At 40.9% G+C, this 13,871-nt stretch overlaps 1 protein-coding gene across 2 annotated transcripts in view; it reads right to left on the reverse strand.

Moving 5' to 3' along the window:
• Rars2 (arginyl-tRNA synthetase 2, mitochondrial) overlaps window positions 1–13,871 on the reverse strand; it is a 44,782-nt gene that overhangs the window by 18,497 nt on the left and 12,414 nt on the right. Inside the window, exons 5-8 of one of the 2 annotated variants that reach the window (XM_021160241.3) lie at window positions 11,466–11,563; window positions 8,300–8,355; window positions 5,044–5,127; window positions 2,605–2,681 (exon numbers count right to left, since the gene is read on the reverse strand). In XM_021160241.3, coding sequence (XP_021015900.1) covers window positions 2,605–2,681; window positions 5,044–5,127; window positions 8,300–8,355; window positions 11,466–11,563 — 315 coding nt within the window. The remainder of the gene's footprint in view (window positions 1–2,604; window positions 2,682–5,043; window positions 5,128–8,299; window positions 8,356–11,465; window positions 11,564–13,871) is intronic. The other variant, XM_085839436.1, reaches the window with a different exon arrangement.

Below are 13,871 nucleotides of genomic sequence, written 5' to 3' on the forward strand. Positions count from 1 at the left end.
CAGGTAGCCAGAGCTACCCAGAAAAAGCAACAAAATCAAATCAAATCCTATACCACAAGCAACCTTTTGTTCTCTGCCTCCTCCCTGGATCAGAATTTAAACTCTCAGCTACTGCTCCAGGGCCATGCCTGCCTGCCTGCCTGCCTGCTGCTATGCTCCCTGTGATAATGATCATGGACAAACCCTCTGAAACTGTAAGCAAGCTCTGAATTAAATGTGTTCTTTTATAAATTGCTTTGTTTGTCGTGTTTTTTATGGCAATAGAAAAGTAACTAAAATAGAAACTCCCAAATAAGTTTGAGGCAAGATTGTATCTCAAACTCGGATGGACATGCTTATTCTAGCCCTTCTAAAAGTAATTAAAACAAAGAAGTTATGGAGAGATGTTCTCCCATAGGACATGAGTTCAATTCTCAGCACCCACACAGCAGTTCACAACTGTAATTCCAGATTCAATGTAGCCATATGAAATAAGTCTATTCCTATTTTTCACTATTAATATGACTTTCAACTGGGCTTATCAAGGATGGGTAGCCAAACCTGGCTTGTTGGGGCACAGGTTATAACTCCTAAGTCTAGTAACATTATGACAGGTTGCTGCTATATTCCACAAGAATTTTTCCATGAATTTGAATAAGCAGTATGCAATGAAGCATGTTCTAAAATCTGTATCAAGCAAGATGGATTGGCTGATAAAAGCCCTTGATATTCATGGTTGATGATGTGAGTTCAGTTGCCTGAACCCAAAGATAGAGGAAAGGAGAGTCAACTCCCAAAAGTTGTTCTGTAACTTCCATACTCTGCACATGGCAAATGTGCTACACATGGCATACATGCTAGTAAAACAACTTAATATCTCTAGCAAAAAATTATTAAAGGTGCCATATTGATGAGGATAGGCAATAGAAACAAATCAGGACAACTGACCCACTGACAACTTGATACACTGTACTGGCTGGTCCTCTGTAAACGTAACACAAGCTACACTCACCTGAGTGTGGGGAATCTCAGTTGAGATACTGTGCTCATCGGAGTAGCCTACAGGCAAACCTGTGGGATACTGACTTGACTGATGGCTGACAAGGGCAGGAGGTCCTAGGTATATAAGAAAGCAGACTGAGCAAGCAAGCCATAGGGAGCAAGCCAGTAAGCAGTACCCCTCCATGCCTCTGCATCACCTCCTGCCTGGGCTTCCTCAGTAATGAACCAGGTAACCAGAATTGATTGGCAGAGTAAAACAAGAATGCTTCAACTGAATGATTCTGGTCTCTTAATCACAGCTGATTCCTCAAAGCCACTGACCAGAAACACAGATTGTTAATTCAAAATATTACAATAAACAGTCCTCCTGATATTCTCTGAGGAATTCTCAAAACTTCCTTCTGAAGCTTCACGTGCAGGCCTCCATTAACAACACCTTTCTCAGCTTTATCTTCTAAGTTTCCACAATAGCTTAATGGGCTCCAAGTAGTCAATGGCTTTTCTAGCTCAACATTTCAAACACTCCCATAATCCTTCAGCACACACGGTCAGGTCTGTCCCAGCAATAGCCCACAAACACGCCTTGAATTGTGCCTTCTACATTGCTAGGTGCCATGGAGATGCAGAGTATTCCTTCCATGTGGCCCTTCTCACTGCCGAGGGAAGTACAGCACTTTTAGTCGACCTAACCAGAGTTTGGAGGCAACATATTCCTCACTTGGGTATGGTACTCTGGCCCATATACCATGTGACTTGGAAAGCTGCTAGCATTGGGTAGGACCTGGATGGAACAGGAGGCTCTTCAACAGCCCTGACTGCTCTGCATGCTGTTTCACCACAGGACCATAGGATCAAGCTGAGCTGCTAGGACTTGAAACGTCAGCTGCAGTTAGGAATGCTGTCCGAGCCTATAGGGGATACTCCTGGAATCAATTTCTGCCCTAGCTATGTTCTATGGCTGTAATAAAACACCCTAACCCATGGCAATTTGGGAAACAAAGGGTTTATTTGGCTTACTCATTCCAACCACAGCCCAGTGCTGAGGGGAAGTCAGGGAAGGACTTTAAGGCAGGAACCTAGAGGCAGGAGCTAAAGCAGAAGCAATGGAGGAGTGCTTACTGGCTTGCTCCTTTTTGGCCTGCTCACTTTGCTTTCTTATAAATCTCAGAACCACTTGCCCAGGGTGGCGCCACCCACATGGACCATTAATCAAGAGAATACCCCTCACACTTGCCTACAGGCAATCTCATAGAGGCATTTTCTTAGCTGAGAATCCCTCCTTTCAGATGACTCTAGCTTGTGACAAGCTGACAAAAATCCGGGATAATAGTTTTATGTACACACTTCTCTCTCAAAACAATGCACCTAGGAACCTGAGAATCTCCTCTGCCCCCAATCTGAATTGGTTTGCACATCCACCTCTCCTGAAACAACAGGGTAAGTTTCCCTGCCCTTGACAACAATCAAACTTAGATACTTTCTATTCAAGTATATCCAGAAGTGAAGTACAGAAAAGCTTATCTACCCTAGGCTGGTTTAGGGTACATGTACAGTGAGGGAAAACTGTGTCCTCAAGTCAACCTTTAGGGGGAAATCCCTATTATGGTTATCTAACCAACTTACATCAAAGAGATGCTGTAAAGGATTGGTCTGGAGTTTCTCTTCATAGCCAAACAGCTGGAAACCAGTTCCCAGCAGACCTATCAAGATAATGAATGAATAAAAAAAAATTACAAAATAAAATAGTAGAGAAGAGTCATGCTGAGAAACAGTATAATTCTATAAGGAGACGAACTTCTCAGACCTGCACTGCACCCTGACTGCAAAACCAGCCTGACAGGCTACTCCCCGTCCCTCACCTCCCCAGCACCATGGACTGTGTGCCTTCTGAAATAAGAAGCCAATGCTCATTTTTTCTAAACGAGAGTCAGCACAGAGTAGAATGCCACTGCACATGAGAGTATGCAATATTCTAGATCCTAGAGAGCAGTGAGAAAGGTGACTAAAGTTCTGTGTACTTTAAAAGAAAAACAAATGTGATTATGATTCAGGGTAATGGAAGCAGAATGTGGAAAGATGCGAAGCGTGGACTAAAAAGATGGGGAAAGTAAAGGCTGCTCCATTTAACATTCAGTCTGATACATGTTGAAAAGCTAGTTCTGTGCACAGCCACCATGTGCCAACTCTCAAATGGGAGAGCTGGAAGAATATTAATTCTACAATGATGGCTGTAATGGGATGTTGGCAGATCATTAATTACAGAATTCCTTTCTTGGAAAATACTACTGAAAATCCTGCAGCCAGAATCCGATGACTGCTTGTCACACACAGCTGTTGCTGTGACTTGTTTAGACCAGTCAGAAGAATAAACAGTGGACGATATCTAGGAAGTCTTGATTGTTGTACGCTAGTTTAAACCTTTGACTACCAGCTGCTGTGAACTGACAGCAGATTTTTGAAAGAGAGGGCATGCTCTCTGTGTCTTCTATAGTGAGCAGACTATGAACAGGTTTAAGTTCTATTTCTAAGGTCTGGAAACATTTTTTAGTAACTGAAATAATACTATTCATAAGAGAAGGTTATGATGAGCCTCTTATGAGAAAGCTTCTTTGGAAACCAAGGCTCACAACATCATCACTTAGCTTTGCTATTAGTACTATAAACAGAGCCATTCGTCACTGAGCGGATACAAAAATAATTAAGGCATAGCCTGTACCCTCAGGAAATTAGCACCTTGTGGAGAAAAGAGCACATAGGGTGCTACGACAAAAATCCTAGCCGAGTGTAGAGAGTATCTCTTATAGGCATCACCTGTCAACAACAAGCTTATGGCCAATGAGCTGAGAAAGAAAATAGGAGGTGGGACAGCTGGTAGTGGATAGAGAGCAGTACAGGGATTTGCCCAGGCACATGGAGGAGGACAGAAGCATGGGAGGTGAACAGAGGAACCAGCCACATGGCAGTTAGAATAGCATATGGGATGATAATAAATGAGCTAGCTGGAGGACAACTAAAGCTTATAGCCAAGCTATCTGTAAATATAATTGGAGTCTCAGAGTTGTTATTTTGGGAGCTTGGGGACAGAAGGATAAAACCCCACTTTTACAGAGAAGAGCTGCCTTCTAGGAATGTGGTGATATGCAAAGGCCATATCTCTGTCATAGAATATAGCAGTATAGCGCGATCTTAAAGACTGTACTCAGTGTGTAAGCAGTCCTTCCCAACATTAACAACTTCACCTGCCTTGTCCCCCTTAAACCTTCATGTCGGGTTATATGAACCACAGTGTTTCTGAATAAACATGACTTATGGCATGTAACTCCTTGGGGCCCACCCTTTTCCTCCTGTTTCCTTTCCACCTCCACCTACTCCGATGGAGAGTTCAAGAGAAAGCTAAGGCATGGCACTTTGTTTCCTCTCTGGGCTACTCACTCATACAGTAACAGATCCAAAGTCTCCTAGGACGGGCTGGGGGTGGGAGTGGGAGGATCGTGGTGGGGTGAAGAGGTGGGGAGGTGTTGGAAGTCATGAGATTTAAGGATGGCTAGAGACTTATTCCTTCTCTGTGTATTCATTCCCACGTTTTTTTTTTTTTTTCGAGACAGGGTTTCTCTGTGTAGTCCTGGCTGTCCTGGAACTCACTCTGTAGACCAGGCTGGCCTCGAACTCAGAAATCCGCCTGCCTCTGCCTCCCGAGTGCTGGGATTAAAGGCGTGCGCCACCACGCCCGGCTTCATTCCCACGTTTAACCAATAAAAGCAAGCTACTCTTCTTTACTAAAGGCTTAATGTATGTGTTACGTATACTAATTTATAAGGTACTGCTCTAAATATGCCAATTCATTATATGGTGAGATTTATATAGAATATGTAAGTTCATAGGCAGATACAGGTTAGTGGTAGTACATGTTCTAGGTATGCATGAGACCCCAGGATCAATTTCTAGCATCACAGATATTTTATGAAATAGGGATTGTCTACATTTCATACAGACGACAAAGTGACATAGTACTTGAAAGATTAAGCCATATAATAAAATGAAAAGCATGTCAAAGATACTTACCAAACTGCATGCCCCAATCTCCAATGTAATTTATTCTTGTTACTTGATGTCCTAAAGCTTCTTTTAGATTTGCTATAAAATTTCCTAGTCATAGATAAAATATAGTCTTATATTAGTTTATCCATTTTTGGCTTTAAAACTTTGTACTTCTCTTTTATCAAGTTATAAGATAGAAAACCCCTTTTAATAAAACATATTTCTAAATAAAATTTTTATATTTAATAAAACTCAGTCTTTCCTATTAAAGCATTCATAATGCGTCTTCTTGTATAAGATATGAAGTAAGGAATTTCTTAGAGATGTTATCCCAAAGGGTTCCCATAATTTTCATGAGAAGAGAATTTTCATCAGCATCACTATGGGCACTTAGAAACAAATTAATTGGTATTCTTAGCTAATCCCAAGGGCCAAAGAGAACAGAATCTCAGTAATTAACGAATATGGTATTCAGGGGGCTAGAGAAATGGCCCGGCAGTTAAGATTACTTGCTCCCAGATCAGGAAGCTCACAGCTACCTGCAACTCTAACTCCAAGGCATCAGATGCTTTGCATTCGTGTATACCTGTGCTCACACACACAGACACACAGACACAGACACACACACACACCTCAGCCTCTGGAGGCACCTGCACCACATGAGCGGGCTCCATCCTAAAGAAAACTATGTAATTGGTGTGTGTCCTAAGAACGTGACCTGCACACGGTTGTGTTTTTCCAAGTAGCTGACGTAATCTTTTCAAGCACTGAAGAGCATCCTCCACAAGCCTGTCCCTAGGGGCACATGCTGTTCCATAGCCTTTATCTGCATTTCCTGTTGATACAGCCTTGATGTCCAGCATCTGTTCTACTCAGCCTTTTACCTGCCTTCATATACTGCAAAAGCTGGAAACCTGAAGGATCTTCTTCCCCAGTTACCAGTGTCTTATAATTAGGTTCCAGAAACCCTCTAAGATTGGACAGTAAGGCACACTTTGTATGTGATTTGGCATAGGAGTCACTTCTATTTTTTTGTTTGTTTCCCCCCCCCCACCCCCCACCAACAAGCAGCTATGACCCTCTGGGGCATTTGTTTTGTTTTTCTCCTGCCTCTTCAGTGGTACCTGCTAATACAGGTTCTAGCACCATGTCCAGAGCTCTAAAACAAACTGAAAGACAGGCTATGTCATGACCCCTGTTGTCTGTAATGGACTGCAGAAGACATGACATGCACAGTGGCAGTTTCTGGATCATGGCAGTGGCACTAGGGCATGGAAGCAATGGCAGAAGAGGCAGGTTCTCCTTTGGTCACCAACCTTGGTCTATGGGACACTCCTCAGAGTCACTCATGCCAGCACAATTAAAAATCTCTTTAGTCCTCCCAATAACTTTGCAGGTCATTCGAGAGTCTATAATAAATCATTTTCTGATTTAAATATTGTGGCTTGTTGGCAAACAGTCATAATCCTAGCACTTGGGAGTTTGAGGCAAGAGGACTGCTACAAGTTCATGCTCAGTCTGGACTACATAGTAGCTCTAGGCCAACCTGGGCTACAGATGAGACCCTGTCACAAGGCAACAAGATCCAAAGTATAAACAGCCTAATGTGAATTACAGCATCTTCCTTCTTTGTAAGCATCTCTAGGTCTACGGCTTCTAAGTTTACATAGTCCAGCAGGAAGGATCTCTTTTTCAGCTGCTTTGTATATCTACTTTTCTTAGAATACTGTTCTATCACAAATACACCTAAGTACCTGTATTAGATCCCAGCCACAAATACTTTATTCATGTGATCTTAGGAAAGTTACTTCTTACGAAGTAAGAATTTCTTCTACACAAATCTTAGCTAATTGTTCTTACCAAACAGAGCTACATTAAGTGGGGGAAATGTACATCATATTTGTAAACTGTCATGTAATGTTCAAACTCACTGAGGAACCGTCTCTGTCTCCACTGCAGACCCAAGCACGTTGGCTCATTGAAAATGGGCTGGTTCCCTAACTGTGACAGGGAGGGAAGAGTAGCAGTCCCTGAGTATAAACGCTGTCCTTGCAAAGAGCTAGAAGGTAGATCATCTCCAACAGAAGTTTATCCTGTGATGTAAAACACTCATAGGAAAGAAAGAGAAGTTGGAGTTGAGTGACACAAAACCCAGCAGGCTCAATGGGAAACTAGAGCTGACCACTCAATGTCCCAGGTTGGTTCAGCAGGAAGTGGGGAGGGTCTGATTTGGCATTCCCTCTCGCTGTTGCTGCTCGTTCTTACACTTGCAAGTCTCAGCAAGGAGACTCTCAGTTGGGAGCTCTATTAGCTGGCTGTCTTCAAAGAATTTACCAGTTGAGTTTTGGTTGAATGTTTGAGCATCAGACTTGACCATGTTTGGGTTTCATGCTTTCCTCTCTCACCATCCATTTTGTCTCTTTCTCTCACTGTCTTGCTATTTATTCTCTTCCTCACTATATACTTAATAAATGAACACCAATTCTAATACTGCATGATTCTAAGCTGACTTGTGAATTACAGTACTGCAAAACAATGTAAGTAGGTAGAAGGCAGAACCTGAGAGATGGCTCAGTGGCTGTGTTTGCTATGCTTGGTGCACTTGAGAGCATGAGAATTCCGTTCCCACACGCGCTGGGTGGCTCATAGCCACCTGTAACTCAAACTCCAGGCGGTTCCGGTTCAACACCCACTTCTGGATTCTGTGGGCAGTTCATGTTCTCTCTCTTTCTCTCTCTCCCTCTCTCTCCCTCTCTCTCTCTGTCACAAACACACACACAACACACACACACACTTAAAAAAGCATATTATACACTGAAGCTTTACAATTATGAAGTAGTTTTAGTATTCCTAAAACTTCTTATAGAAATTTTTAGTCTTGAAAATTACTAAGCGCCTAGAGTGAATTATTTAAAACAAAAAAATCTGTGAACAAAAAAATTTGAAATATTTCTGCCAATCCCACAGAAATAATTTGTGACATTTTTTATTTTTTAACCTCTTTTTAGTTTTCCATAAGGATAACAGTCAAAAATTACAACACATACTATTGAAAACTGATTTCTATGTCTTTTTCCTGTTGAAATAAACTTTGGTTTTTAATCTATAAACCCATTTTCCAATTTAGTGCAACATTTACTTAGGATTATGCTCATATAAATTTACATTTTGGGGAGCCTTCCTTTCCTTCCTTTTGATTTAAACTCTTGACCATTACACTGCATTCTTCTCCATGTCACCAAAGGCTTGTTTAGTATTTCCTGTTGAAGGGAACACTTACCTATGATGGTGGAGCGCAAATGTCCAACATGAAATTTTTTGGCAATATTAGGTGAACTGCAAAAATTGCAAGAATATTTTCTTATTTCAATAACAAAAATTTTGAGAATGAACTAGATAATGCATAGATAATGCCATAAATAGGGAGCAGGGCTTTTGACAATTCAATAACAGTGAGGATTAATTAGGATTTGAAAAGAATCACCTTATTTCTGACCAACAATTATTGATTGTATAATCCATAATGTAGTCTTGATATTCAGAAATGGCACACTTATGAAACAAATTATTTTAAGATTAAGGAGATAAAAGTGCTGGAGAGAAACTCTATGTTCTACAATACTAAACATTAAGCTAAGGTTTAATTCTTTGTATAAAAATAAATGTATTTGTCACATTAGTATGCAAATTAGCACATAGTATTAAGTTTTATGTAAATTACTGTTTTAAAATAAATTACAATATCACTAAATATTAATTTATATTCCTGTTTTATATTTTATTTACCTATGCACCCAAGGTTTTATAAAAATTCTTAGGCAGGGCCAGTAAGATGGCTCAGTAAAGATGCCTGCTGACAAGCCTAACCACCTGAGTTCCCACATGTTCAGAGGAGAAGTGACTCCACATTTGCCCTCTGACCTCTATGCATGCACAGCACACAAATGTTCTCTCACACACATACAAACAAATAAATGCAAATAAAAAAATTTAAATTTCTTGGGAAGAGAGGTTGGAGTAGAAGTTTCAGAAGGCCTGTTCAGGATCAAACACATCATGACTCTGCGGTGTTTCCAGCAAGGCTTGCCTGTGCTGCCCTGCAAAACTTCACCACAGCCTTGGCTCTGAACACACATGTGAGCTCTGTAGCGCACAGCCTGCCCACCAGGACGAGGACTGTCCTTAGTGCCTTGTCCTCCAGTATGAAGGGTTGTTTGAAGTCCTCTTTCTCTTTGTCACACACAGTTTTAAATGCTATGATTACATTGCACAGACTGCACCAAGATCCGTGCCTGCGCTATGGGCAGGGCAATCATCTCAGCAGCCATCCTCAGTTATAAACGGTTTTATGTCTTCCAGTGTCTGCCCTTAGACTCTAAGTGTAGAGTACATGTGCAATTTGGAAAACCCTTTCTCTGACTGTCCAATTTGTAATCATACCCAAATTTTTAAAAAGTACCTGAGGAACAAAAGTGAGGTAGTAAACACGAGACATTTCCCATAGCCTTTTAAAATGTCAGAGGGGAGACAGCTCAGTGAGGAAAGCTGCCTGACTGAGCAGCATGTGGCCGTGTCTGGATCCAATCTTCAGAACCCGTGCACAAAGGCCAGGCTTGATGGTATGCTGCTATAACATCAGTGCTGAGGAGGAAGAGAACAGTGTCCTCCTGACAGCTAACTGACAGCCATGGTGGCCTAATGGGTGAGTTCTAGGCCAAGTGAGGGAACCCGTCTCAAAACCAAGGTGGATGCACTTGAGGACCATCACCACCTGAGGAGACACCGAAGGCTGACATCTGGCCTTCATAGTACATGTGTATGTGCATGCATGTGCACCCATACTGTCCCCAGAAGTAATGCAGAAGAAGAAAGGGACTGTAGGGAGCCTTATCTTTCTAAGTGGGGAAGTAGTTCATTAAGATTCTTCTTTTGGAAGATAAATACTTTTGGTAATTTCTTTAACTGCCAACTAGTCAGCTATACTGTGACAATGCTAGTTATTAATGTTTCCTCTACAGTTTTGATTATTTCATGACAGCTTAAGGATTAGATGGTTTTATTTATAATGTATTAGAAATTTATCTGAAGACTATGTAGAAACAAATTAAAAACTTGGGGGCATGGTGGTACACGCCTTTAATCCCAGCACTCAGGAGGCAGAGACAGGCAGATTTCTAAATTCAAGACCAGCCTGGTCTACAGAGTGATTTCTAGGACAGCTTGAGCTACAAAGAGAAACCCTGTTTCAAAAAACAAAAGAAAGGAAAAACAAAACAAAACAAAAAAAAAAACCCTCAGGGGTTACTTGGACAGTGTATCTCTGGCACAGAATGACAGCAATCTGTATTTGTATTCCCAGAGCCCAGGTAAAAATTGGGTGTGCTATCAGGTGTAATCCCAGTGCTTCAATGGCAGACAGGAGGTAGATAAGGGAGAATCCCTGAAAGCACACAGGCCAACTAGTGTAGTACAGAGGCAAACAAGAAACCCTGTTCTCAGACAAGGTAGGATAGACATACACCCATGGGTGTTCTGTGACCGCCACATGCACAACACCACATTTATGAACCTGACCTACCTCACATATACAAAAGAAACTAAAAATTAAAACCAAAAAATCCTCAGTTATTTTTCTGTTAATTAAAAAAAATCTAATTATAATTGCAAGGCTTTGTTCTTTAGTTATCCAAACTATGTTAAAGCTCTTTTTTTTGTTGTTGTTGTTTTGTTTTTGTTTTTGTTTTTGTTTTTTAGAAACAGGGTTTCTCTGTGTAGCCCTGGCTGTCGTGGAACTCACTCTGTAGACCAGGCTGGCTTTGAACTCAGAAATTTGCCTGCCTCATGTTAAAACTCTTAATACAGTAGTGAACTGCTTTATAAATTAACTAAAGTGAAAAATGAGTTCTTAAAAAAAACAAAACAAAAGAAAAACAAATAAACCATAGTAATTGGGCTGGCAAGACAGTAAAGTGGTTGCCAAGCAAGCCTGGCAATCCGTGTTCAATTCTCAGGTTCAATTCTCAGAAGGGAGAACTGACTCCCACTCGAGCTGTAGCATGCACCTCTCTTGCAGGAACAAGTCTTTGAGTTGCAACCCCACTCTGCATAAACGTGGAGTGGTGGCGCACGCCTACAGACTCAGGAGGTGCAAGCTCAGAAGTTCAAGGTCATCACTGGCCACACCTCCAGTTCAAGGCCAGCCTGGGACACTGGAGATCCTGTGCAAAGAAAGGAAAAGGCAAACCCATATGGATTCATAAACTATTGATTTTTGTCATTTTTATTCATGATTTGGTGACTGATCCACAAAGATCCTAACAAGATAACATAATGACGCTCATTTTCAACTTTCCATGCCTAATTCAGTGAAGACTCTATCACCGACATATAATCTTCTCCGTCCTGTCAGCTGGGCCAATCGGCACAGAAGAGCAACAGTCACTCACCTGAATTCAACCACAATCCTCTTCTGGGGTAGATCTGAGAAAAGTTCACTTTTTAACCCATATTTACAGCCATCTTCAGTAACTTGTTGCAATACTGCCTGAAAAAACAGGAGTGGGGCTTACAGATAATAACTAACTAACTAACTAAATATTCCCAACCAGTGTATTACTGACAACCAAATGTTGTTAACTAGTTCCTTCTTAGAACTGTATAGAACTGTCAGCAGCAGCAGCAGCAGCAGCAGCTCTAGTATCAATCTCACTAAGTCCTCTCAGAGCACTTACAGTGTGAGATAGTGAGTGTGATGGGCTACTCCAGGACTAAAAATTTAATCCACTCAACAGTACAGTAACCATTGATGGCACTTAAAGACCCGGAACTTGAAACTTTGTGAGGTTAGGCTAACTGCCAAAAGTTCCATGGGACGAGTAATACCTGAGCCAAGAGCAGGGTCAAATCAGTTACTGAGTGAAGACTATGTTATAAAGACAGTGAGGAGGGTTTCTATATTACCTAGAAAGAAGAGCAGAGGTTAATTTCCCTAAGGTCATAATAGCTCAGGTGATAAGAGCGCTTTTCTTGAATGTACAGATCTTTGTGTTCCAACTCCAGCACTCCAGAAATTCAAGGTCATCTCTGGCATCACCTCTAGTTCAAAGCCAGCCTGGGACATAGGAGATTAGAAGTCAAATAGCAAAACTTCTCCCAGTCAAGTGAATGCTAAATTACTACGTGCCTGCTATTGTTGCTTCTGTGCTAACTCAAGACACCAAGTAGAGCTAGCGAATATGTAATTACATAAGAATATGTACTCAAATGCCTGTTGGCTCTACAGATGGAAGATGAAACCTGACAGAAGCTTCTATAACATAGTCTAAGCTAACGTTTATTTAGTAACACAGAACTACAGCATAGTTCAGAGTTCATTTCTGTACAGGTTACAATGAATGCATGGTTTCATGCAGGTTTCTATTTGTTTTTAAAAGATTCTCTTAGTTATGTGTAATTTTAATTTTTTTATTTGTATGAGTGTTTACATGTACACTAGAGAACCACACGGTGCCTGTTGCCTGCAGAGGCCAAAAGAGTAGGCAGGGTCCCTGGGAGCCTGTGCCACAGACGGTGCTAGGAATTGGATCCTCTGAAAGAGCAAGTACTCTTAACCTTGGTGCCATCTTGCCAGCCCCCAATTTTTTATTTGAAACTACTGTTATAAAGTATTGTTTTTACTCTTGTTGGATTTGTATTGCCAACTTCATCTGGGGCAAGAATTTTATTATCAAGAATTAGTTAAAATAGTCAAGAAATGAGGTAAGGCAGGTGGTGCATGCTTGTAAACCCAACAACTCAGAAGGAAGGCCAGGACAGGTGAACCTGAGTTACTGGCTAGGCTACAGTGCACAGTAAGGCCCCGATTCACTGTCTTGTTTTTTAACCCATGAGTCTAAGTAATGCTACCTGTACATTCTCTGGTGTGTGGGCATCCAGCGGAGCATGTTCAACCTACCAGGGGCCACACCTTTGAAGAAAACTAACTTTCTCTTTTCTAGAAGCTATCAGTTACAAATGAACATTTTTTTTAACTTCAAACTGTCTAGGAGGTGCCATTGTTCCATTGTGTTCTACTAGATAAGAGCACTAGAATCTAATATATTTACCAATATGCATGCTTGAGTGTAAGCTGTACTCATGTAAATACTCATGCATAAAAGGTTTTAATCAGAAATGAAGTCTTTGAGCTTTCTGTTATTGGAGCTCAAGGAACTCGATTGATATTCCGACTGGCTGCTACTCTGTTATTGTCCTTCCTATGCTAGACTTGTGTCTTTTCTCTTTTCTAACTCTATGCATTGACTGTTCTCTTTTGCCTGTCAACGGGACTCTAAGGAATTTGCCACTACCAACTTGCCCGGTCAGTTCATTAGTTGTAAAGTCACTATTTCTATGAGTTTATAAGACAAATACAGCTTGATGTATTCACTACCTATAGGCAAAACTTATTTACTGATGTCACAAAACAGTTTCTCCTCCTGTTAGTAGAGCATGCAAAATTGGATTTGTAAATTTAAAAAAATGTGATTTTATTCACCAGGGATTTTTGAGATATACCTAAGAAAAAAAGGTTTTATCTATATTTTAAAAAATGCAAATAGAGGGCTGGAGAGATGGCTCAGTGGTTAAGAGCACTGACTATTCTTCCAGAGGTCCTGAGTTCAATTCCCAGCAACCACATGGTGGCTCATGACCATCTGTAACAGGATCCGATGCCCTCTTCTGGTGTGTCTGAAGACAGCTACAGTGTATTCATACATAAAATAAATAAATCTTAAAATATATATAAATCTTTGATTTTTTTAAAAAATGCAAATAGAGCTTGATTTAAATCATCTTTTTCTTTTCTCCCT

Source organism: Mus caroli, unplaced genomic scaffold, assembly GCF_978045245.1.
Source record: "Mus caroli unplaced genomic scaffold, Mus_caroli_1 scaffold_6, whole genome shotgun sequence".
NCBI lineage: Eukaryota > Metazoa > Chordata > Mammalia > Rodentia > Muridae > Mus > Mus caroli.